This window comes from Zootoca vivipara, chromosome 2 (genome assembly GCF_965207765.1).
Source record: "Zootoca vivipara chromosome 2, rZooViv2.hap1.1, whole genome shotgun sequence".
In the NCBI taxonomy this organism is placed as follows: Eukaryota; Metazoa; Chordata; class Lepidosauria; order Squamata; family Lacertidae; genus Zootoca; species Zootoca vivipara.
This window is the reverse complement of record NC_142584.1, coordinates 114,897,913-114,922,452: the sequence shown is the minus strand read 5'-3', so window position 1 is coordinate 114,922,452 and position 24,540 is coordinate 114,897,913. Positions and strand designations below refer to the sequence as shown.

At 47.4% G+C, this 24,540-nt stretch overlaps 1 protein-coding gene across 1 annotated transcript; it reads left to right on the top strand.

Moving 5' to 3' along the window:
- Positions 1–1,069: 1,069 nt before the first annotated feature.
- LOC118080258 (uncharacterized) lies at positions 1,070–22,942 on the top strand. The gene is made up of 9 exons (XM_088662493.1): positions 1,070–1,249; positions 2,712–3,528; positions 5,014–5,137; positions 5,635–6,474; positions 6,796–6,867; positions 7,989–8,126; positions 14,880–15,709; positions 17,475–17,610; positions 19,365–22,942. The coding sequence occupies exons 2-9, from the start codon at positions 2,803–2,805 to the stop codon at positions 20,330–20,332; spliced, it is 3,834 nt and encodes a 1,277-aa protein (XP_088518619.1). The 5' UTR covers positions 1,070–1,249; positions 2,712–2,802; the 3' UTR covers positions 20,333–22,942.
- Positions 22,943–24,540: the final 1,598 nt, after the last annotated feature.

Sequence of the window (24,540 nt, the reverse complement as noted above, 5' to 3'; positions counted from 1 at the left end):
CGCTCCCTGGTTCCCCGCCGCGCTTGGCCTTGCCTGAGGGCGCGCCGGGGAGCTGGAGGGAGGGTGCGTCGCGGCGCGGCGGGAATGGCGAACTCGCGCTCTGCCGGGCTGTGCTCCGCCTCTGCCCACCAGCCCTGCTTCTAGAGTAGGGCAGCTGCCCTAACTTGCCCCGTGGTGGGTACGCCCTTGTCCCTCACCCACCCACCCCACTTTTTTCTTATCTCTGCACTCCCCTGCAAATCCACAGCAGTGACCAGAGGAGAAATGACCACTGGGAGAAGTGCAGAGAAGAGGAAACACCATGGTGAATCTGGAGCAGCACAACCGGACGCCTTCCCCGGCTGCAACAAAACATGTCTCTCCTGCATTGGTCTCTGCAGCCACAGCAGGCACTGCGAGCTTCCAACAGTTTGACTTCACCCCCAAAGACACACTTCTCCATTGTTTTCCGAGACAGGCAGATGCCAATCAATCAATATTTACCTCATAATGCCAAAGTAGGCTTTCATGCTTTTTACAGCTATAAACATTTATGCAACATTAAACCACAAGCATCCCTAATTAAAACACGGAATGAAACAATCCCAGTTAATCATCCAGATATAAAGATCCACAATAATTTAAATAGACAATAAGGCAACCCCCTATAAACCTTAGCATGTAAGCGCCCACAATTATAACAGCACAAGAAAGCAATCCTGCTAAAACATAGCATGCATACTCAAACTCCACAATACATCAATTTCATTAAAATATAAGCAGCCGTAACTGAAATAAGTAATTAGACGATCCCATTAAAAAGGGAAAAGGCACACGCGGCAGGCAGGTTCCTCTGCCTTTGGAAGCCGCGATTCAGGAGGAAGTGGGGAAGCTTCACCGGTTGAATCTCTTCCAATCGTGTCCCGCTAGGAACAAAGGTTGCCAGGCTGGTGGCAGCTAATGTGTTAATGAGCCGCTGCCGTGCTAAGAATGAATGAATGAAAATCTGCCCTCCCCCGCCTCCTGCTTTCCATGTTTCAATCCCTTCTCTCCCTCCCTCCCAAACCAGGCAGGTTACACCTCTCACTTTCCTGGTTGGTGGAGGGGAAAGTCAACCCCAAAGGGTTAAAAGCGAAGAGATATTGGCTTCCTAGAGAGGCAATGAGGAAGGAGAGTCCTCCCAGCTCCCTGGGATAGTCCTGAGATGGGTTTTTGAATTTCCTTTTGGTGCAGAAAACAAGAGAGGAGAGCAAGATCCAGCCTGGAAAAGGTATTGGGTGGAGGGATTTGCAAGATCAAGATTTTATAAGATCTCCCATCGCTTTCCCCTGTTTCTCCGCTTTGGCCGGTTGCAAAGGCTGCCTGGTGACCTCTGGAGGGTCGAACTCTGCTCTTCTTTTGGGAGGGAAGACCTTTTGCAAACGTTAATTCGTTCCCTCTTTTTCTGTGTGTATAAAGCGTAAATTCCTGCTAAAGTTGCCTATCTGGCGATGCCTTCTTCTGATATAGAAACGCACACAGCAAAATCACTGGGGTGTATTGGAAGGTGGTGGTCTCTCTCCAAGAGAAGCTGCCTTATACAGGGCATAGAATCAGAATTGTAGAGCTGGAAGGGGTCCCCAGGGTCATCTAGTCCAACCCCCTGCAATGCAGGAATCTCAGCGAAAGCATTCATGACAAATGGCCCTCCAACCTCGGCTTAAAATCCTCGCAAGGAAGGAGAGTCCACCACCTCCCTTTGGAGTCTGTTCCACTGTCAAACAGCTGTTTACAGTCAGAAAGTTTTTCCTGATGTTTAGTCGGAATCTCCTTTCTTGCAACATGAAGCCATGGGTTCGGATCCTACCCTCCGCAGCAGGAGAAAACAAGCTTGCTCCATCTTCCATGGGACAGCCCCTGAGATATTTGATGATGGCTATCCTATCTCCTCTTTTCCAGGCTAAACATACCCAGCTCCTTCAACCGTTCCTCATAAGGCTTAGTTTCCAAACCCTTGATCATCTTGGTCACGTTCCAGCTTGTCAATGTCCTTCGTAAATTGTGGTGCCCAGAACTGGACACAGTATTCCAGGTGTAGTCAGACCAAGGCAGAATAGAGTGAGACTAAGACTTCCGTTGATCTGGACACTAGACTTTTGTTAATGCAGCTTAGAATAGCATGGGCGTTTGTTTGATTTTTGCTGCTGCATCACATGTTAAGCTTTGGTCCATCAAGACCCCTAGATCCTTTTTGCATGTGCTGCTAGTAAGCCAGGTGTCCCCTCATCCTATATTTGTGCATCTACCCTGTTTCCCCCAAAATAAGACATACCCACAAAATAAGCTGTAACAGGATTTCTAAGCATTTGCGCAATATAAGCCATACCCCAAAAATAAAACATAGTGATAGGTGCTATTCTGGAGGGCGCCAAGGAAGAGGCGAGGCTGGGCGCATAATTAAAAATAAGACACCCCCTGAAAATAAGCCAGAGTGTGTCTTCTTGAGGGGGGGAAATACAAGACAGTGTCTTATTTTCGGGAAAACATGGTAGTTCTTCCTGTCTAAGAGGACAACCTTACATTTATCCCCATTGAAATTCATTTTCTTAGCTTGGGCCCAGTTCTCCAATCTGTTAAGCTCATTGTGAATTCTGATTCTGTCTTCTGCGGCATTAGCTACCCCTCCCAGTTTGGTGTCCGTCCTTTATTTGTGCTTCTTCTCTCTCATGACCTTTCCCCCTCTTTCTCCTCAGCCGGAAGCTCTTGCGCCTCCGTAGATCACCGGAATTAATTCTGGAATTTCCCGCTCGGTTTTTGTTCCCTCTTCCGTGAACGCTCTCAAATATGAAAAGGGGGGATCAGACCCCCACAGGACCAACATCGGGAGAGGCGAAGGCCCCTCACGTCCTCCAAGCTGGGAACATCCGAGAATTCCTGAGACGGATGCCGGGGGATCAGATCAAGCAAGAGCCAAGCGAGAGCTCCCTTGAGCTCTGGGAAGTCCAGTGGCAGGAGTTCCTGAAGACGGTGGAGTCTCCTCATCCGGACTGGGGCACCCCAGCCTTTCCAGAGACGTCCTCGCCGTGGGACGACGCCAAGGGTTTCCTGGCCTCCTTCGAGCAGGTGGCCCAAGCCTGCCAGTGGCCCCGGGAGGAGTGGGTGGCCCGACTCCTGCCGGCCCTCAGCGGGGAAGCCGAGCGGGCCTTCCTCAGGCTCCAGGCTCGAGACAGAGAGGATTATGGGAAAGTGAAGGCGGCCATCTTGCGAGGGGACGCCATGAGCCGGGAGAAGATCCGCCAGCATTTCCGGCGCTTCTGCTACCAGGAGGCCGAGGGGCCGAGAGGGGCGTACGTCCGGCTCCAGGAACTCTGCTGCCAGTGGCTGAAATTCAAAAGGCACTCCAAGGAGCAGATCCTGGAGCTGCTGATCCTGGAGCAGTTCCTGACCATCCTGCCAGTCCACATCCAGAGCTGGGTGAGGGAGTGCGGCCCAGAGACTTGCTCCCAGGCGGTGGCCCTGGCTGAGGACTTCCTTCTGAGGCAGGAAGTGGCCCAGAGGCAAGAAAGCCAGGTGAGGCCATATGGCCGCCTTTGCCTTCTTTTTTTAAATAATACATTTTACTAGGGTTTATAAAGAGACATACAAAGCTTAGTATGAAATACATTTTTTAAAAATCCAGACTAAAGCGTTAATCTAAATAAGATAAAAACATAGAGAGAAGAGGGGATGGGAAAGAGAGAGAAAGGTAAAGAGAAAGAGACAGAAAAGGTATTAAAAGAGAGAAAGAAAAATTAAGTTCAAAGAATCAACTGTGCAGTTGGAAGGGACCCTGAGGATCCTCTAGTCCAACCCTCCTGCAATGCAAGAGTATGCAGCTGTCCCATATGGGGAATCGGTTTTTTAAAAATCATTTTACAAATACAAAATACAGATAAAGAAAAAGTAAAAAACAACATATCTATATAAAGAGATTATCCAAATCGTGGGATTTCCCCCCATCGCCTCCATGGGGTCTCATTTTAAACATCTACAACTGCATATTCATCCATACTCCAATTTATATATTAAACCATATTATCTATAGTCGAAACAAAATTAAATAATTCCTTCCAGTAGCACCTTAGAGACCAACTAAGTTTGTCATTGGTATGAGATTTCTTGTGCATGCACACTTCTTTAGATTCACTGAAACAGAAGCCACCAGAACCTTATATTTAGTGAGAGGGTGGAGAGGGGTATTACTCAGAAGGGTGGGGGGAATGGGTGATTGGCTGGACTGCAATTGGTCTTATATATATTTCATTATATATTATCTCCCAGAATGCTTTTACTACCTTACACGTCCATCACATATGATACAAGATACCTTCTTTTTCTTTACATTTCCAGCAGATATTTGAACTTGCCCTATACATTTTTTGTAACTGGTGGCGCTGTGGGTTAAAGCACAGAGTCTAGGGCTTGCTGATCAGAAGGTCGGCGGTTCGAATCCCTGCAATGGGGTGAGCTCCTGTTGCTCGGTCCCAGCTCCTGCCCACCTAGCAGTTCGAAAGCACATCAAAGTGCAAGTAGATAAATAGGGACCGCTCCAGCGGGAAGGTAAACGGTGTTTCCGTGCGCTGCTCTGGTTCGCCAGAAGCGGCTTTGTCATGCTGGCCACATGACCCGGAAGCTGTCTGCGGACAAACGCCGGCTCCCTCGGCCTATAGAGCGAGATGAGCGCCGCAACCCCAGAGTCGGACACGACTGGACCTGATGGTCAGGGGCCCCTTTCCCTTTACCTTTAGTCGCTGTCCATCCTTCTTGTCTCCCAACCTCTGGTTCCCTCCAGCTACTTTTGAGCTTTAACTCCCATGCCCAATGCTGAGGGAACGATGGGAATTGCAGTCCCAGAACAACGGGATGAGGACAGCAGGTCCCCTACCATCCCTGAATTATATGGATTTATCTCGTGTATGAATTTGCTGGTGAGAACTGAGGGACTTGCTCAGACCAAAATCATCTTCTGAGCAGATCTCAGCTCCGCCTTGACAGGGTTCCTCTCTGCTCTTTCAGGTGGCGTTTGATGAGGTGGCTGGGAGTTCCTCCGAGGAAGGCCAGGGTCCGTCCCTGAACAAGCAGAGGCTTCTCTGCATCGACACCAAGCAGGAAGATGACGACGGAGAAGCTGGCCTGCTGGGTATGGGGAGAAAGCAAATTATTATTATTATTATTATTATCATCATCATCATCATCAGTGTAAGCATAATAGTGGCTAGAGAGTCATACTGACTGACCTGTAATGAAATGGATCACCTTGTTAAATATACAGTCATACCTTGGAAGTCGAACAAAATCCATTCGAGAAGTCCCTTCGACTTCCAAAATGTTCGGAAACCAAAGTGCGGCTTCTGATTGGCTGCAGGAAGCTCCTGAAGCCAATCGGAAGCTGCGCCGGATGTTCGGCTTCCGAAAATCATTCGAAAACTGGAACACTCACTTCCGGTTTTTGATCGTTCAGGAGCCCGAAACGTACGAGTTCCAAGGCGTTTGTCAACCAAGGTATGACTGTATAAAGTTGTACCCAAGGTCTTTGAAAAGGACGTGCTTTCCCCCCTCTGTCAAATAACTCTGTTTCCAAGTCTCGTTTCTCTCAAAACTCTGGGTGTATTTAGGATTCTCTCCTCCTTTCTCCAGCGGCCAAAGGTTGGGTGGCCATCTGCAACGGGGAAGAATACGAGGCGGAAGATTCTGAGGCAGAGTGTCCGCACGGGACATCGGTGTGGAAAACTGAGGAAAGCTTTTCCGAGCGTTGTGCGCAAGAAAATGTCTCAGCATGCCAGGGAAGAACAGAGGGCCATCAGGAGAAGCTGGTGGCAGAGGAAGTCGAGGGGTTGGGTTGCCTGACCCCCACAGAAACCCCGGCTGCAGTCCCGGTAGGAATCGACACCAACCGGAAACGGACCGCCTGTGGTTCTTATGGCCGGAACGCCATCCTCCCGGCGAGAACTCGGATGGGGGTGAAGCCGGTAAAATGCCAAGTCTGCGGGAAGTACTTCCTTTGCAGTGCAAAGCTCCTCGTCCATCAAAGGACCCATGCCGGGGAGAAGCCCTACAAGCGCCTGCATTTCTCTGGCGCCCAGCACATGGGCTCCCCCGGCACCGGCCAACCCCCCGTCCTCCACAAGATGGCTCCCCACCGCATCCGTGGACAGCGGTGGGAAGGGAAGGAAGTTGTGGCCTTGCTGAGCAGCATCAAAGCCAGCCCCGCCCTGGCCCTCCTGATGAGCAGCAGCTCCCAAAGGGGGCACCAGCACTGGGAGAGGATCAGGGACCAGCTCCAGGCCCAGGGCTTCGTCAGGAACATCGACCAGCTCCGATCGAAGTGGAAACAGCTGAAGACGGACTTTTTTGCAGCCGGGCGGCCTGCCGCGGAAGGGAGGGAGAAGCCTGCGGTCACCCCCCCGTATTTCAACCGGATGCGGGCCGTGTGGGACGCAGCGGGACGCCCCGCCTTCAAGGACCGACACCTGCCAGGTAAGTGGAAGCGTTATGTCAGGGGAGGGTGCCAGCAGCCGGCGTCCGTGATGTTAACTCTTTATTCAAAGAAACAATCAGCTCCAGAGGCCAGGCCTAGTGATCACAGCAACACAGATCCTGGAGTACTGAAGGAAGGTGTGGCTGGCTGAACACCACAACCAGAGCACTCCATTCCGGTGGTCACGTTTTCTCGTGGTTCCCCGCTTGGCTCTTCATAATGGGGGCCGTGGCAAGGGCCCAGCCCCTGTATCCCAGTGAGGTGTCCGCGAGAGGTCACGGTCCGCAGTGAAACGTTCTTCTCCCTCTGTCCCCTTTCAGCTTCTTACCGAGCCCGGAGGCGTGAGCTGGAGAGATGTGAGGAAGACGACGAGGACGACAATGAGTTACAAGGCCCCTCCTGCTAATGGACGAGGGGGGCACCCGGAATCGAGGAAAAACAAGCCTTCTGTGAGGTCCTATGAACCAGTAGCCAAGCGCCACAACCAGGAGGGGCACCGTTGGGAACTCGAGTGGCCCATGTAAGAATAACGGAACAGCATTCACTATAATATAATAGTTATTATTTATTTATTTATTTATTTATTTATTTATTTATTTATTTATACCCCACCCACCCCAGCCATTCTGGGCAGCTTCCAACAAAATAATAAAATACAGAAATCCATCAAACATTAAAAGCTTCCCTAAACAGGGCTGCCTTAAGATGCCTTCTAAAGGTCTGGTAATTGTTGTTCTCTTTGACCTCTGGTGGGAGGGCATTCCACAGGGTGGTGCCACTACTGAGAAGGCCCTCTGCCTGGTTCCCTGTAACTTGGCTTCTCGTAGCAAGGGAACCGCCAGAAGGCCCTCGGCGCTGGACCTCAGTGTCCGGGCAGAACTGTCTAGTCTTTTTTTAGCACTCAATGTTGCTTAACTAGTAAGGCTGACAACAACACTGAGGGGTAGGCCAGTAATTATTGTTATTTATATAATTTGGACCTTTTTTAATTCCTTAATGTGCTTACTATTACATAGCAGACATCAACCCTCAGAGGCCAGTAAGTTGTAACGCTTATTTTCTATTCTATTCTATTCTTTATTTTATATTTTGCCCCCTTTCTTTTAGCAAGCTTGTCAGCTTCACATCATCTGTGTGAGGCAGAACAGTAATTCGGAGCTGTAATTTAGAGCTTTAAAAAACTACTTAGTAGGCTTAATGATATTTAACTAGTCGTCCTGACAACAGTCATGAGAGATAAGCCAATAAGTATTGTTACTTTTTGCAGGGAACTTTGGGAATTGTAGCTCTGTGAGGGGAATAGGGGTCTCTCCTTACGACTCTCAGCACCTATAAGGAAACTGCAGCTCCCAGAATCCGTTGGGGGAAGCCATGACTGTTTAAAGTGGTACCATAGTGTGTGGTTGTGAACATTACCTTGGTGACTGCTAAAGTCTTGCGGAACGAATTTTATCTTAACCCTCTTCTTTCCTGTCGTCTCGGTTATTTATTTCTCTTTCCCTCGCCTCAACAGTTGACCAGTTGGTGGTCCTTGAAATCAGGGGTCTCATGATGCAGCTGACTTTGTCTCCTGAGAAGGTGGGGAGAGACCAACGAAGTGCCCCCCTCCTCCTGTCTCTCATGAAACAGACTACAGCCACCTCCGTCCCTGGTAGAGACCATCGCTGAGAAGGAAGATGATCCCTTCCTGATCTCTCCCACCCCAGGCTCTCTCCTCAAATGGCTCATTCCAAGGCACCGACCCTCTTGCTTTTCCCATTGGACTATCAATTCCACATTAACATTGTGGAACATGTTAACATGTTTTAATATTAACGAAGGGAGGGGGAGGAATTAAAAATCGGTGGTTTTGAATAAGCGTTCGTGCTCTAGTTTCTTCTGTTTGTTTCAAACTACAGTGGCACCTCTGGTTACAGACACTTCAGGTTACAAACGCTTCAGGTTACAAACTCCGCTAACCCAGAAATAGTACCTCAGGTAAAGAACTTTGCTTCAGGATGAGAACAGAAATTGTGCTCCGGCAGCACGGCGGCAGCAGGAGGCCCCATTAGCTAAAGTGGTGCTTCAGGTTAAGAACAGTTTCAGGTTAAGAACGGACCTCCGAAACGAATTAAGTTCTTAACCCGAGGTACCACTGTAAAATTGTATCCAAGTGAGGGTTGCCACATTTCTAGAAGTGAAATTCAAGACACAAAAGTTCTTGATCTTTTTTTGGGGGGGGGGGAGAAACTAAAAGTTCTCGACATTTTTATATTTACCGTAGGAAACTTCTCCAGCTTTTTTTTAGACAACCAACCTTGAATTCCCACACATTTTGCCGGTTCTCCCACCAGACGGCAACCCTAATCCGAGTTCACAAAAGAACTTGTGGTTCTATCCCTTTCACAAATTGTTCGTGTTCAGGGCGGCTTCAGAAAGGTTTGCATTCCTTAATTCTCGACTTCCTTAATTCCTTAATTCTCGACTAAATTCCTTAACTCGACTTCATTATCAGGTGCGTAGGCTGGCTCTGCCTCAAGATCTGGGGCAGGGAACTTCGGACAGCAACTTAGGCCACATTCCCACCATACATTTAAGGTGCCATGGTGCCACTTCCTCCATCACCATGGCTTCCCCCAAGGAATCATGGGAACTGTAGTTTGTTACGGGTTCTGAGAGCTGTCTGGAGAACCCGTAACAACTTACAGAGCTACAATTCCCAGAGTTCCCTGAAAAGAGAGGGTTGGTTGTTAAACCACTCTGGGAATTGTAGCACACGGGGGGGGGGGCGGGTTTCCTCCTCAACTCTCAGCAAACGACAGATCCCAGAATTCTTTGCAGGGAAGCCATGACTGTTAAAAGTGTCGTCACGGTGCTTTAACCGCATAGTAGGAATGGAGCCAAAATACAAGATGACTGTGGAAGGAAAATGGCAGGATAAACTAAACGAGGTGGGAACAATAATTTTCAGAGACGTAGCCTAAAATACACTGTGTATTCCTGTGTATAAGACTACTTTTTAACCCAGGAAAATATTCTCAAAAGTAAGGTGTCGTCTTATGTGCCGGGTCGTATTTCTTATATGGCGAGTATATCCCAAACTCTACGTTTTAACTGGAAAAGTTGGGTGTCGTCTTATACGCCGGAATATACGGGTGATAATTATTCTAATGTAAAAGGGGCAGGTGGGGCTCGTCCATCTGGGAAGATAGCCCATCTAGGAGAAGAAAAACTCTGATCCTAATTCTCCGCTGCCTTGTGGGTTATCTTCAGGAGAAGAAAAGGCTAAGGAGTAAACCCTACACAGGTGCCACACATTTTGCTCTGCTTTCATTTGGACCACATCAACGAGGCCGCGTTCTGCTAAGCAGTGGTTTGACTTCACCCCCGTTGACGCACTCCATTGTCTATTGAGACGGGCGGATGCCAGCAACAATGATATAAAAGGGAGAGGGAAAGCCTACTCCAATTAGAGCCCTTGGATTCATAGAATCATAGAGTTGGAAGAGACCACAAGGGCCATCCAGTACCCAACCCCCTGCCAAGCAGGAAACACCATCAAAGCATTCTTGACATATGCCTGTCAAACCCCATATGGGATTAGCTAATTCTACATAAAATGAGGAGGCAGAAAACATATGGGGTATCAGTCCTGATTTGCTGCCATGAACCTTATGTAGTGGTTAGACTTGGCTGCAGCTCTGGTCATTTAGTCCAACCCTCTGCAACGCAAAAATCTTTTTGCCCAACTTGGGGCTGGGACCCATGACCCTGAGATTAAGAGTCTCATGCTTTACCGACTGAGCAACCCCGCAGGCAAAAAAAAAAAAGCACACTTTAGTGGTTCCACTGGGGCTCGAACCCAAGACGTGCTGTGTGTAAAGCAGACATGATAAGCATTATACTATGGAACGCTTGAGGGCGTTGGGTATGTTTAGCCTGGAGAAGAGGAGACAGGGAGGAGATATGATAGCCATCTTCAAAGATCTCAAGGGCTGTCACGTGGAAGATGGTGGAGGCTTGTTTTCTCCTGCTCTGGAGCGAAGGACTCGAACCCATGGCTTCAAGTTACAAGAAAGGAGATTCTGACTAAGCACTAGGAAGAACTTTCTGACAGTAAGAGCTGTTCAGCAGTGGAATGATCTCCCTCGGGAGGTTGTGGACGCTCCTTCCTTGGAGATTTACAAGCAGAGTTTGGAGGGCCATCTGTCATGGATGCTTTAGCTGAGATTCCTACATTGCAGGGGGTTGGACTGGATGACCCTGTTGCAAGCCAAAAAATGGCTTATCTTCTGAGTTAGGCCAATAAAACTCAGAGACAAGAGGAGTTAGGAGTCCATTTGTTTATTGCAAGGCAATAAGGTTACAGTCGAATCTTTGCGCAAAACTGCAACCCCCGCCCAACGTGGGGCAGAGGAATTTATAACATTTCAGACAAAGGATTTCGATTTAACCAATCACATAAATCATTACATCATTATAAAAAAATTCCTTCAGTAGCACCTTAAAGACCAACTAAGTTTTTATTTTGGTATGAGCTTTCGTGTGCCTGCACACTTCTTCAGATACATCATTGTATATTTAATATTCATCATTACCTCATTTAATATTTAATACGCATGCGCAATAAGCATCCCTAACTAAACTTTGATTCTCACCGCGATCTGTTACATATTGTTAGTTTGCATGCATGGGAACCTGTGTTACGTGTAGATGTAACAATTTATGTTCTAGTTTATGAATTGCTTCTTTGTGATTGACGTATTAGCTGACCTTCTATCCCAGTAGGAACGGGTTCTTGCTGAATCATCAGTTTCTTTAAAGTATCAGGACAGGTTACCATAACTCTTCTAATGTAAGCATATTCCAAGATTTATAAGGATTTACATCATCACCTTAATTGTGGCCCTTTTTGAGCCCCTGCTACAACCTTTGGGGTCCCTTCCAATTCTACAATTCTGCGATTCCCCACTCAATGCACATTGTGTCCCGTGCTTACTGGAGCTTCATTCTGATTCACTTCTAGAGCAGTTATACAGCCTACGCTCCGATTTGCTTGCAGGGTTCTTCCCCATTTTCCCGTTCATTGTCCCACTTTTAACCCCACCCCCACCCCCGTTACTTTCCAAACCATGAATAATCCGAGTTTTCTTTTTCTTTCTTTCAGTGGATGTGTTGCTCTAGTAGTGTAGGCATCCCCAAACTGCGGCCCTCCAGATGTTTTGGCTTACAACTCCCATGATCCCTAGCTAACAAGACCAGTGGTCGGGGAAGATGGGAATTGTAGTCCAAAACATCTGGAGGGCCGAAGTTTGGGGATGCCTGCAGTGCAAGCAGAACACAACTAACAACACGCAATATATACCAGTATTTAAAAAGTCAAATAACACAATTTTTGTTTTTAAAAATAAAATAAAAAAGCACTGCAAACAAGTTAAACTGTTTTAAATTTTTTTTAAATCGAATTTATATGCTATATAATTATATTATTTGCTTTCTTGCTCGTTTCTTTGTTTGCCAGTTTATTAATCACCTACTACAGAATGATCCTTAGGTATCCCTTCCAGTTCTACAAATCTATGATTCTTTAAACAACCAGGTGAACTCTCCCTCATGCCCCCAAAGGCACCGGGCTTTTTTTTCATATTCACACCAGGGTTTGTTTGTTTTTTTGACATTTTAAATCCAAATCGGAGATGTCCTGGTTTTGCTTACAGGTAGGTAGCCGTGTTGGTCTGGGTCGAAGTAAAATAAAAAAATTCCTTCAGTAGCACCTTAAAGACCAACTAAGTTTTTGCTTTGTTATTTTTAAGACAGCAATGCCCCGAAAGGGTTAAGCTGAAGGAGTTTTTCCTCGCGCTTCCTAGAGAGGTCAGGAGAGAGGGATGGAAAGGGATTAGCAGCTGCCGCTTTTTCCTGTAGTGGGGGAAAAGGGGGAGCGGGTGAATTGCCTTGCCTTGGATTGCCTTGCTTTGCCTCTGCAGGAAGACTGGAGAAAAAAGGCAGAAGCTGCAGAAAGGCCCAGCCAAGGAGGTGAATCAATGATGGGAGCTGGGGGGGGGGGTGGCAGGCAAAGGACTGGGAAGGGGGCATTGAGGGTCATCTGGAAGGGAAGGGGGGCAAAGCAGCAGGAGGGGTAGAAAATGAGGAGGGGGAGGGGAGAGAGAAGCTCCTTCAGATCCCCACCACCACACACAGGATTATCCCCACTCAGCCCCTTCCAGATCCAGCAAGAGCTTTGCATAAATGCAGTGTTGGGGGGCTGGTTCAGTTGGGGATAATGGGGGGCAGTGCCCGCACCCCCCAGTTCAGCCATAGGAAGCTGCTGCCTATATCAGACCCATAGCTGTCAAATTCTCCCCTTTTTTAAAGAGAAATTCCCTTATGTTGAATAGGCTTCCTTGCGAGAAAAGGGGAAACTAATAATAATAATAATAATAATAATAATAATAATAATAATAATAATAATTTATTATTTATACCCCGCCCATCTGGGGTATAAACAGTTTCTGATTTGCTCTCGGAATGTCCTGCTTTTTATTTTCACTGGAGAAATTTCGGGGGGGGGGGCATGCTATATAGAAAAGACAGTCCTGTATAAGGGAAGCTTATAATGTCTGATTTTGTTTTTAATATTTTGTCAGGAGCTGCCCAGAATGGCTGAGGCAACCCAAATCAGATGGGTGGCATATACGTAATAGAATTGTTGTTATTATATTGAGTCAGCCCAGTTCGTAGAATCGTACCACGAGGGTCTTCCAGTCAAAGCCCCTGCAATGCAGGAATCTTTAGCCCATTGTGGGGCTCGAACCCATAACTTTGAGATTAAGAGTCTCATTTGCCCAGTATTGTTTACACTGGCTGGCAGTGGCTTCGGTCTTTTCTCCAGCCCTACATGGAGATACCATGAAGTAGGTTCTCAAAGGCATGATAGGAAAGGATGGTAAGTCAGGTGGGAAGATTACAGGACAATCAAAGAAACATTTGGACATTTCATTTGTGTTGATGAGAGTTTGTTTGCTTCAAATCGGACCAATGTAAATGAGATTATCCGGCAAAAGCAAGCTCACACCTCTCGGTGAGTTTGTATATGTACTTAAGGTGCATATGTAAGAGGCTCGTTTAGAATTATATTTTGGGAGTGACTGGTGTTCTTACATAGCTGCATTGTTTTATCCAACAGGTAGATCGTGATCTACTGGTATGTAGTATCTACAGTGATACCAGTAGATACCAGTGATACTGGTATCTACTGGTATCACTGAATGTCTGCAGTAGATCACTGGTAGATCATTGGCTCTCCCCAAAGAAGCTGAACAACTGTGGCTCCCCTAAAAAAAAGCTCAAACTTCTACCTCCTCCCTGAAAAACTCAACAACTTTGACCCGAACCCCCTCAAAATGGGCCTTCCTCCTTCCTAAAAAAAGCTCAACAACTTTGAACCCCAAAAAAGAGGGTAGATCACAGTCTCTTGGGAGTTGGCAACCCCTGTTTTATACTTTCCGTATGTCCCATGATCGTGTTATAAAGTACCGGTAGTTGTGTTACGTGTTTTAAATCAAGCACTGCTAAGAGTTGTTTCTTTTTGTTCTCCAATCAATAAAAAAAAATTCTGGTGTGGCATGAGCAAATTTTTATTCTCAAAGTGTGTCCCAAAGGGAAAAAGTTTGAGTACCACTGCCATGGGGGATTGGAACTTGAGACCTTCTGAGTGCAAGGCAGATCTCTACAACTGAATTACAGCCTTTCCTTGGCCGGCCGGCCCCTTCCTTCCTTCCTTCCTCCCTCCCTCCCTTCCTCCCTCACTCCCTCTCTTTCTTTCTTTCTTTCTTTCTTTCTTTCTAGCATTTCCCATCCACTTCCAGCCAGTATTAATGCAGTAACAGTGAGGATGCATGGCAGCTTGTAGCTTCTACACAAAGGTGCATGTGCCCCATTCTTTCCTGCAGCTGACCACAATCTTCCCACCAGTGGCAGAGCTTCATGCTCCGGCAACCGGGGGCGGGGCTGGCACTCGTTCTGGGGGCGAGGCTCACTTCCCGGAGGGCCGTAACACATCTCCCAGGGGCATAGTGCGCCTCCTGGAGGGGCGTGGCACGCGTTCCGGGGATGGAGCGCGCCTCCCGGGGGGCGTGGCACACATTCTGGGGGCAGGGCGCACATTTTTGGGGAGGGGCGGGCGCCCGCGATGGTGCGCCTTGGAGCCTGCCGCCCCCACCACCCCTATCTTCCTATGCCCCTGCTTCCCACATAGTTAGATTTCTCAGAAAAGAAAGAAAAGAAAAATAGGGAGAGATCATTTATTCCAGCCTTATGAGAGGCTGACTGCTCACCTCTGTCAATTTCTTTCTCTCTCCTTTTCAGACCGAAAGTGAGGTTCCACCCCCCCCCCCCGCGCCTTGCTCACTGTGGTTTCTTCTGTAATTTTCCACAGTGCACATTTGCCCAGGGATGAAGACGGAGGAGGAATATCCTGCAGCCTGGGGTGAAAGAGAGGAACTGGAGGGAACAGGAAAAGCCGCTCATGCCCTCTTGAACGCTGGAGGCCGCAAACCCAGGATGGATTTGGGGACACAGAGTGAATTCCCCAAAGCCAGGCATCCGGGGAACGCCGAGGGATTCCTAGAAAGGGGGACCCCACATCGCGTGAAGGAGGAATCAGAAGAGGGCTTGGCCCATTGCTGGGAAGCCCAGTGGCAGGAGTTTTTGAGGACGGTGGAGTCCCCTCACTCGGAATGGGGAGCCCCCCAGTTGCCGGAGGAGCCCACCCCCTGGGACGACGCCAAGGGCTTCCTGGCTTCCTTTGAGCAAGTGGCCCAAGCCTGCCGGTGGCCCAGGGAAGAGTGGGCGGCCCGACTCCTGCCGGCCCTCAGGGGAGAAGCCGAGTGGGCCTTTGAGAGGCTGGACGCCAGAGAGGATTATGGGAAAGTGAAGGCAGCCATATTGAGAGGGGACTCCCTGAGGAGGGAGAAGCTGCGCCAGCACTTCAGGGATTTCTGCTACCAGGAGGCCGAGGGGCCCAGCAGCGCCTACAGCCATCTCCAGGAGCTCTGCCAGGGGTGGCTGAAAGTGGAGAGGCACTCAAAGGAGCAGATCCTGGAGCTGCTGATCCTGGAGCAGCTCCTGGCCATCCTGCCAGCGGAGATCCAGAGCTGGGTCAGGGATCGGGGCCCGGAGACCTGCTCCCAGGCGGTGGCCCTGGCAGAAGGTTTCCTGTCGAGGCAGCGGGAGACTCGGGTCAATCTGGAAAGCCAGGTGGGACCACTTCGCTGTGGTTAGTGTCAATGTCGGTGGCCTGGCCTAGTCCGGCTTGTGGGCTTCCCCCTGGGGCATTTCCTTGGCCACTGTGAGAGCAGAATGTTCGACTAGGCAGGCCTTTGGCCTGATCCAGGCTCTCTTTAGGGCTTCATGCTGTCCAATCTCTGACTTAGCAACAAAGCTGGCCGCAGAAGGAATCCCCCTTACAGTCCTACATGCTAGCAGCCAACCCGACTCAGGAAAAACCTTATGTAGTTACCATCCACACAGAAGAAAAAGTATCAGGGGGTCATTGAAATCATATAGAATTATAGAGTTGGAAGGGACCCCCAAGGGTCATTAAGTCCAACCCCCTGCAATGCAGGAATCTCAGCTAAAGCATCCGACAGATGGCCATCCAACCTCCAAGGAAGGAGAGTCCACAATCTCCCGAGGGAGACTGTTCCACTGTCCAAACAGCTCTTACTGTCAGAAAGCTCTTCCTAATGTTTAGTCGAAATCTCCTTTCTTGGAGCTTGAAGCCATGGGTTCGAGTCCTACCTTCCAGAGCAGAAGACAAGCATGCTCCCTCTTCCATGTGACAGCCCTTGAGATCTTTGAAGATGGCTCTCATGTCTCCTCTCCTCTCGGCCTCCTCTTTTCCAGGCTAAACATACCCTTCTCCTTCAACTGTTCCTCATAAGGTTTGGTCAGTGTATCTGACTATTGAACAGAAAGTTGGTGGTTTGAGCCCACCCAAGGATGGCTGTGGGCAGGATTCCTATATTGCACGGGGTTGGACTAGATGACCCTTGGTGTCCCTTCCAGCTCTAACATTCTACTATGGGCAGGTGGGCTGCAGAGGAACCTCTAGTTTTGCAGTAGTGGAGAAGTGGAGAAAACCAGTCCCAAGAAGACTAAGCGTGCTCAGTGGGTGCAGAATGCTGATTGGCAGTAGGGCAGGGAACCTGGGGACGGGATTGAACGGTATGGCTGGAAAAGGGCCTGTTTGGCATCCTGAAGAGGAGCGCTCCTGAGCGGCGACATTTTGTTGCACGGTCCGTCTTGCGCCCAAACATGCCTTAATGAAACTGAGTCCTGATTCCTCCCCTCTGCAACGCAATGAGGTCACTAAGGGCAGGGTGGAGGACGCAAGCAAACGTTTGCTTCTGATACTAACCCTAATAATAATAATATTATAATTTATTATTTGTACCCCGCTCATCTGGCTGGGTTTCCCCTCTGGGCGGCTTCCAACAAAGATTTAAAATACATTAAAATGGCACACTTTAAAAACTTCCCTGAACAGGGCTGCCTTCAGATGTCTTCTAAATATCAGGAAGTTAATTCTCTCTTTAACATCTGATGGGACCTGATCCACAGGGTGGGTGCCACTACCAAGAAGGCCCTCTGCCTGGTTCCCTGTAGCTTTGCTTCTCGCAGTGAGGGAACCCCCAGAAGGCCCTTAGCGCTGGACCTCAGTGTCGGGGCAGAACGATGGGGGTGGAGATGCTCCTTCAGGTATACTGGGCCAAGGCCGTTTAGGGCTTTAAAGGTCAGCACCAACACTTTGAATTGTGCTCGGAAACGTACTGGGAGCCAATGTAGGTCTTTCAAGACCAGTGTTATGTGGTCTCGGCGGCTGCTCCCAGTCACCAGTCTAGCTGCCGCATTCTGGATTAGTTGTAGTTTCCAGGTCACCTTCAGAGGTAGCCTCACGTAGAACGCATCGCAGTAGTCCTAAGCGGGAGATAATGCAAGAGAGATGCTCTGTTTGTTGCAGGTGGTCTTTGAGGAGAAGGAGGAGGTGGTGGTGGCAGCTGCAGGTTCTTCCATTTCTGGCCAGGCGCCACCTGAGGCCGGGGAGAAGCAGCCGCATGCAGGGGCCAAGCAGGAAGAGGACGAGGAGGACCTGCTGGGTAAGGAGAGGAGGGTTTTCCATGTGTGCCTTGGATAGTTTGACATTCCCTGCTGGGCTGACTTGTGGAAGCTACTCTCTGCTTTTCTGTCTCCATAGCCTATAGCCCCATCCATGGGCGTGCCCAGTGAGGGGCAGGGGGGGCAGCTCCCCCCCCGAAACAAAAAAATTACCATATTTTACGGACCATAACCCGCACTTTTTCCCTCCGAAAACTGAAGGGGAAAAGTTGCTGCGAGTTATGGAAATTGGGCTGTTTTCACCCCCTCCGCGGCTACAGCCAGCAACTGGAACGTGGGGAGGACGAGAAGCAGTCTGAAATCGGGCAGTTTTTGCCCCCTCCGTGGCTGCAGCCAGCGACAGGAACGTAGGAGGGGGGAGGAGCAGCCTGAGCTGGGGTGGACGGCGGACAGGAGCCCCATCCTTCCTTCTATCCTTCCTTCCCCCCTCTTTCTTTCTTCCTTTTTCTCTCTCTCTCCCTCCCTCCCTTCTCTCTCTCACCTCTTCCTTCCTTCCTTCCTTCCTTCCTTCCTTCCTTCCTTCCTTCCTTCCTTCCCTCTCTCTCTCACCCACCCACCCCTTCCTTCCTTCTCTCTCTTCCCTCCCTCCCTCCTTCCTTCCCTCTCTCTCCCCCTCTCTTGCCCCCTCCCCTAGTTTTGATCCTGGGTACGCCCCTGGCCTCTCTTCCAATTCCCAGAGTGGTTTGACCATCCACCCCTCTTCACAAGGAACTCTGGGAATTTTCAGACTGAAATTCCCAGGCCTCAGGAAAGGTTATTTATGTAGGCAACAACTGCGGCCCGTGTTTGGTTAGCCCAGAAATGGAAAACGAGCGAGGTCCCAACTAAAGAAGAATGGCAACTTAAAATGATGGAATATATGCACAACTCGCAGCCTTAACATAGAATAAGAGAACAAGAAGAACATATGTTTAGAGAAGATTGGAAAACGTTTATTGAATATATGGGAAATAACTGCGTACAGCTGAAAACGCTGGCAGCGTTAAGATAAATTCAACAGTGTAAATAAGCTTCGACGGATGCAACAATGGAATACTGAATGGTATAGTTTTTGTAAAAGATGCAGGGATTTATGGTATGTAAAATGAACCATGGAAAGAGAAGAAGGGAAATCATTGATATCTTAAGGATGTAAAATGAGTATTTCAATTGTAAAACAGAAAACTTAATAAAATTATATACACACACGAAAAAGGAACTCTGGGAATTGTAACTCTCTGAGGAAGAGAGGGTTGCCTAACAACTCTCAGCACCCGTAACTGACTACAGCTCCCAGAATCCTTTGGGGGAAGTTATGGCTGTTTAAAGTGGCATCCTGATGGAGATTTGGTGGAATGCGATCCTCTGCTGCTCTGCAGCCCGTATGAACCCATTTGTTTAAATGTGTCCACTCTGAATAGAACTCAGAATGCTTATGAACCAGCTCAGCCAATCAGCCAATCAGTGCCAGAGGCTGCCCTGGGAATTTCAGTCTGAATTATTCCCAACATAAAGGGCTCTGGTTTTTTGGAGGGGGGGGTACTTTTAAACATTTTTTTTCATTTCATTATGTATCATTTCTCAATACTGTTTTAACTTTTTGCAAGTCCACCACATATGAAAGAATGTTCCTTTTCTATGAGTATTATTAAGCAGGAGGTCTGTGATTGATTGATTGATTGATTGATTGATTGATTGATTACTGGTTTTGAAGGATTCATTCATGGCTTTTATCAGGTTTCTTTCTTCATTTCAGATGGTGGTGTATGGGAGAGCGAAGGTGAAAGTGAACCTTGCAGGACCTCCTCAGAAGCAGGCCAGCAGGAGGCATTGAAAGAGAACTTCTGGAATCAAGATGGATCGAAGAGGCCAGAGGGAATCCACGTGGAGAAGGGTGGAGATAAAGCAATTCCTTGCCAGGACGGAGACTTCCATGAAATTGTAGTTCAAGAAGAACAACAAGCAGAGAAGAGGAGGAGCAAGTGCCTCAGTGCACATTGGAGAATCCACACCGGGGAGAAAACCAACAAAGGCTTAAAGTTTGGGAAGAGCTTCAGCCAGCACAGAAGCGTCACGGAATATCAGGTGCTCCACTTGGGGGTGAAGCCGTATAAATGCTTGGAATGTGGAAAGAGCTTCAGTCAGAGCACACATCTCACGTCACATCAACGCATCCACACAGGGGAGAGGCCATACAGCTGTTCGCACTGCAGCAAGAGCTTCAACCAGAGCACTAGCCTTATTCAACACCAGAGAATTCACACAGGCGAGAAACCGTACAAATGCGCCGAGTGTGAAAAGAGCTTCCGCCACAGTACGAGCCTTACATCACATCAGAGAATCCATACCGGGGAGAAACCGTACAAGTGTTCCGACTGTGGGAAGGGGTTTTGTAATCAGTCTGGCCTTATTAACCACAAGACAATTCACACAGGGGAAAGGCCGTATAAATGCTTGGAGTGCGGGAAAAGTTTCAGTCAGAGTACGCACCTTACGTCACATCAGAGAATCCACACGGGAGAGAGACCATATAAATGCTCGGACTGCAGCAAGACCTTTTGCGACCAATCAGGCCTTGTTAAGCATCAAAGGATTCACACGGGGCAGAAGCCATATAAATGCTTAGCGTGTGGGAAGAGCTTCAGCCAGAGCACAAATCTTATTCGGCATCAGAGAATTCACACGGGAGGTGAAGCCCCCATATTAACTTCCTCGTACTCTTAGCCTAGCAGATGAGGTCCTGCTCCAACCGTCTTTGGTTTTGAAGACCTGAACAACTGGGCCTCTTCCGTGGTTGCTCCTTTACGGGACTCATTTGTGGTTTTATAATTACTCGGTTAGTTGGATGGTTTTTAACTGCATGTTTCCATTAATTAGTTTGTAATGACCTGGATAGTTGTGTAGAGGGCCTTCTTGGTAGTGGCGCCCTCCATGCGGAACGCCCTCCCTTCAAATGTCAAAGAGATAAAGAATTACACAACTTTTAGAAGACATTCGAAAGCAACCCTGTATCGGGAGGTTTTTAATGGATCAATTTGGTAGCAAATTCCACTGCCAAACAGCTCTTACTGTCAGGAAGTTCTTCCTAATGTTTAGGTGGAATCTTCTTTCTTGTAGCTTGAATCCATTGCTCCGTGTCCGCTTCTCTGGAGCAGCAGAAAACACCTTTTACCTCTATGGCACCTGTGAAAGGTCTCACCAAATATCCCATCAAAAATCCGCAAATGTAGGAGAGACTATTTGTTCTTCCTGCTCAGTTGCTGTTTGTACTGTCTCAGCCTCTCCTACATTGAACATGCCCACTTCAAACATGTCCACATTTCATTGGATGCTGGGATTAGACACCTGCCCTCCTCCCTGCTCTAAATAGAGGAGAGGTGCAGAGTTTCTCTCCTAGAGCAAACACTGTGAATGGCTTGTGTTATGCGCCCTCCCCCCAACAATGCCCTGTCCAATGCAAGCAGTGTGTGTGTGTGTGTGTGTGTGTGTGTGTGTCTGCACTGTAAGCCAATGGATTTCAAAGGGCCTCCAACGTGGGCATCTTATCCACATTTACTGGAGAGTAATGGATTGATGGATTCATGTCAAGTTTTGAACACGCTCATTAATAGCTCTTGTCTTTTGTGGATTTTTTTTTAAGCATGAAAAGATTCACATTTTAAACTGTATGCATTTTAGGCACCTACTTCCTCTAAAAATCTCATTTTTTTCTGGTATGCTTTCCAATACCCGTTCCCCCCTAAAATATGCATTTTGTTGTTGTTTAGTCGTTTAGTCGTGTCCGACTCTTCGTGACCCCATGGACCATAGCACGCCAGGCACTCCTGTCTTGCACTGCCTCCCGTAGTTTGGTCAAACTCATGTTCGTAGCTTCGAGAACACTGTCCAACCATCTTGTCCTCTGTCGTCCCCTTCTCCTAGTGCCCTCAATCTTTCCCAACATCAGGGTCTTTTCCAAGGATTCTTCTCTTCTCATGAGGTGGCCAAAGTATTGGAGCCTCAGCTTCACGATCTGTCCTTCCAGGGAGCACTCAGGGCTGATTTCCTTAAGAATGGATAGGTCAAAACAAACAAACCAAAACTGCATTTTAAAAAATCAGAGGCGTCCATAGATGTGCTCTGGTAAGCATTTTTTTATTTAAAAAAATAATTTTTATTGGAGATTTTCAACTTGAAACACTTATCATAACAACATAATCTAAAATTTAGAAAAAAATCTATACCATGCAAAAAAAAGAAAAAGGGAAGAAAGAAAAAATACAAAAAACCACAAAAGAAAAAAAGGGGGGGGAGAAAAAATAACTTCAATCCGTCTATATATCATTATCATGACTTCAACTTCCCCGTCCCACCCTTCCTGAGTCCATTTTATACCCAGCTTCAACAGTTTTCACCATATAACATACTCATCTAATAATACTTTCTAAATCTTCACATAATTTAATACTCTTAAATCCTAAAATCCCTTACAAAATAATAATAATAATAATAATAATAATATAATAATAATAATAATAATAATAATAATAATAATAATAATAATAATTTATTATTTATACCCTGCCCATCTGGCCGGGTCTCCCCAGCCACTCTGGGTGGCTTCCAACAGAAAAAAACACACAATAATCTATTAAACATTAAAAGCCTCCCTGAACAGGGCAGCCTTCAGATGTCTCCTAAAAGTCTGGTAGTTGTTTTCCTTTTTGACATCTGTTGGGAGGGCGTTCCACAGGGCAGGTGCCACCACCGAGAAAACTAAAACTAAAAAAAAATTCCATCTATAAAAAACCCCTTAGCCTACAAATTTCCCTAAAAAATAATCCCATTTCTAAATCTTATCACCCTCATTATTAACCTAATTCCCTTATTCCCTTAAAGCCCCCCTCCCTCCCCTGCATAGCTGCCAAGTTTTCCCTTTTCTCGCGAGGAAGCCTATTCAGCATAAGGGAAAATCCCTTTAAAAAAGGGATAACTTGGCAGCTATGCTCCCCTGGTTGACAATTCCCTGGGATCCACGGCCAGCGGCCAGCGCTCTGGTATGCATTTAAGTCCAGAAGGGATGAATTAGGTCAGATCATTTAAAAAGTGTGGTTTGAACTAATTTCTTCTCTCTTCCAAAGCCCCAATGGACACACTGAGTGTCCTCCTTCAGAGTAAACATGCATACGATTACACCGTGCATAGGATGAGGGTGAGATTGTGTGACTTTGCCATTAGCATTTGCATTAGTCCTGTTTCCAAATACGTGTACTTTCTTTCCCTGTTATATTTTTATTGTGTTTCCAGTTGCAAAGAGTAATAGAGACACAACTTAGAAATAAAATTGCAGCTGTACACAAAGCAGTGTTAATTCTCAAAAGGAAACCAGATTTGTTGAACAAAGTAGCTTTCCTTGCTTTTCAAATTCCACTGTATTCAGAGCACCTGGATTTCCACTCACACTCAGCCATGAAGCACCTGCTTTGCAGCCAAGTTGTTCATTCCCATTGGATCGGGGGGGGGGGGGAAGAGACTCTGCAAAGGGGCCAGAATAATAGGGCTGTTCATACTGCATTGCTCTTACATCAGGGCAGCCTCTGGCACTGATTGGCTGAGCTGGTTCATTAGCATTCTGAGTTCTGACTACTAAGGGAATGAAGTCAGAAGATTTGCTGCCTGTCCAGACCCTGTGAAGGAAGGGCAAACTATCAGTTTGGTTGAGTGCTGTTTCAGGAGTAGCTTTTTGGCACACATGAAAAAGGAAGTTACAGGTAGGTAGCCGTGTTGGTCTGAGTCGAAGCAAAATAAAAAAATTCCTTCAGTAGCACCTTAAAGACCAACTAAGTTTATATTTTGGTATGAGCTTTCGTGTGCATGCACACTTCTTCAGAAGGGAAATTTTTCAGAAGGGAAATTTTTCAGAATTTCTTCAGAAGGGAAATTTTAGGGAAATTTGTAGGCTAAGGGGTTTTTTATAGATGGAATTTTTTATTTTATTTTTAGTTTTCTCGGTGGTGGCACCTGCCCTGTGGAACGCCCTCCCAACAGATGTCAAAAAGGAAAACAACTACCAGACTTTTAGGAGACATCTGAAGGCAGCCCTGTTCAGGTATCTGAAGAAGTGTGCATGCACACGAAAGCTCATACCAAAATATAAACTTAGTTGGTCTTTAAGGTGCTACTGAAGGAATTTTTTTATGAAAAAGGAAGAACGGTTTTCACTGTGTAAAAAAATTAGGATGTGATGCAGTGTGATGCAGCAGCAAAAAAGCCAATGCAATTCTGGGCTGCATCAATAGGAGTATAGCATCTAGATCAAGGGAAGTAATAGTACCACTGTATTCCGCTCTGGTCAGACCTCACCTGGAGTACTGTGTCCAGTTCTGGGCACCTCAGTTCAAGGAGGATACTGACAAGCTGGAACGTGTCCAGAAGAGGGCAACCAAAATGTTCAAAGGCCTGGAAACGATGCCTTATGAGGAACGGCTTAGGGAGCTGGGTATGTTTAGCCTGGAGAAGAGAAGGTTAAGGGGTGATATGATAGCCATGTTCAAATATATAAAAGGATTTCATATAGAGGAGGGAGAAAGGTTGTTTTCTGCTGCTCCAGAGAAGCGGACACAGAGCAATGGATTCAAACTACAAGAAAGAAGATTCCACCTAAACATTAGGAAGAACTTCCTGACAGCAAGAGCTGTTTGGCAGTGGAATTTGCTGCCAAGGAGTGTGGTGGAGTCTCCTTCTTTGGAGGTCTTTAAGCGGAGGTATGGTTTGATGGTGTTTCCTGCTTGGCAGGGGGTTGGACTGGATGGCCCTTGTGGTCTCTTCCAACTCTATGATTCTATTCTAGGGAGCACAGGCAGTTTAGCTGAGGGGAGGCTCCAGATTGAGAATCAGGAACCAGGAGGACGACTTGAGGGAAAGATCAGAGGGGGAACAGGCTGGGGAGGCCC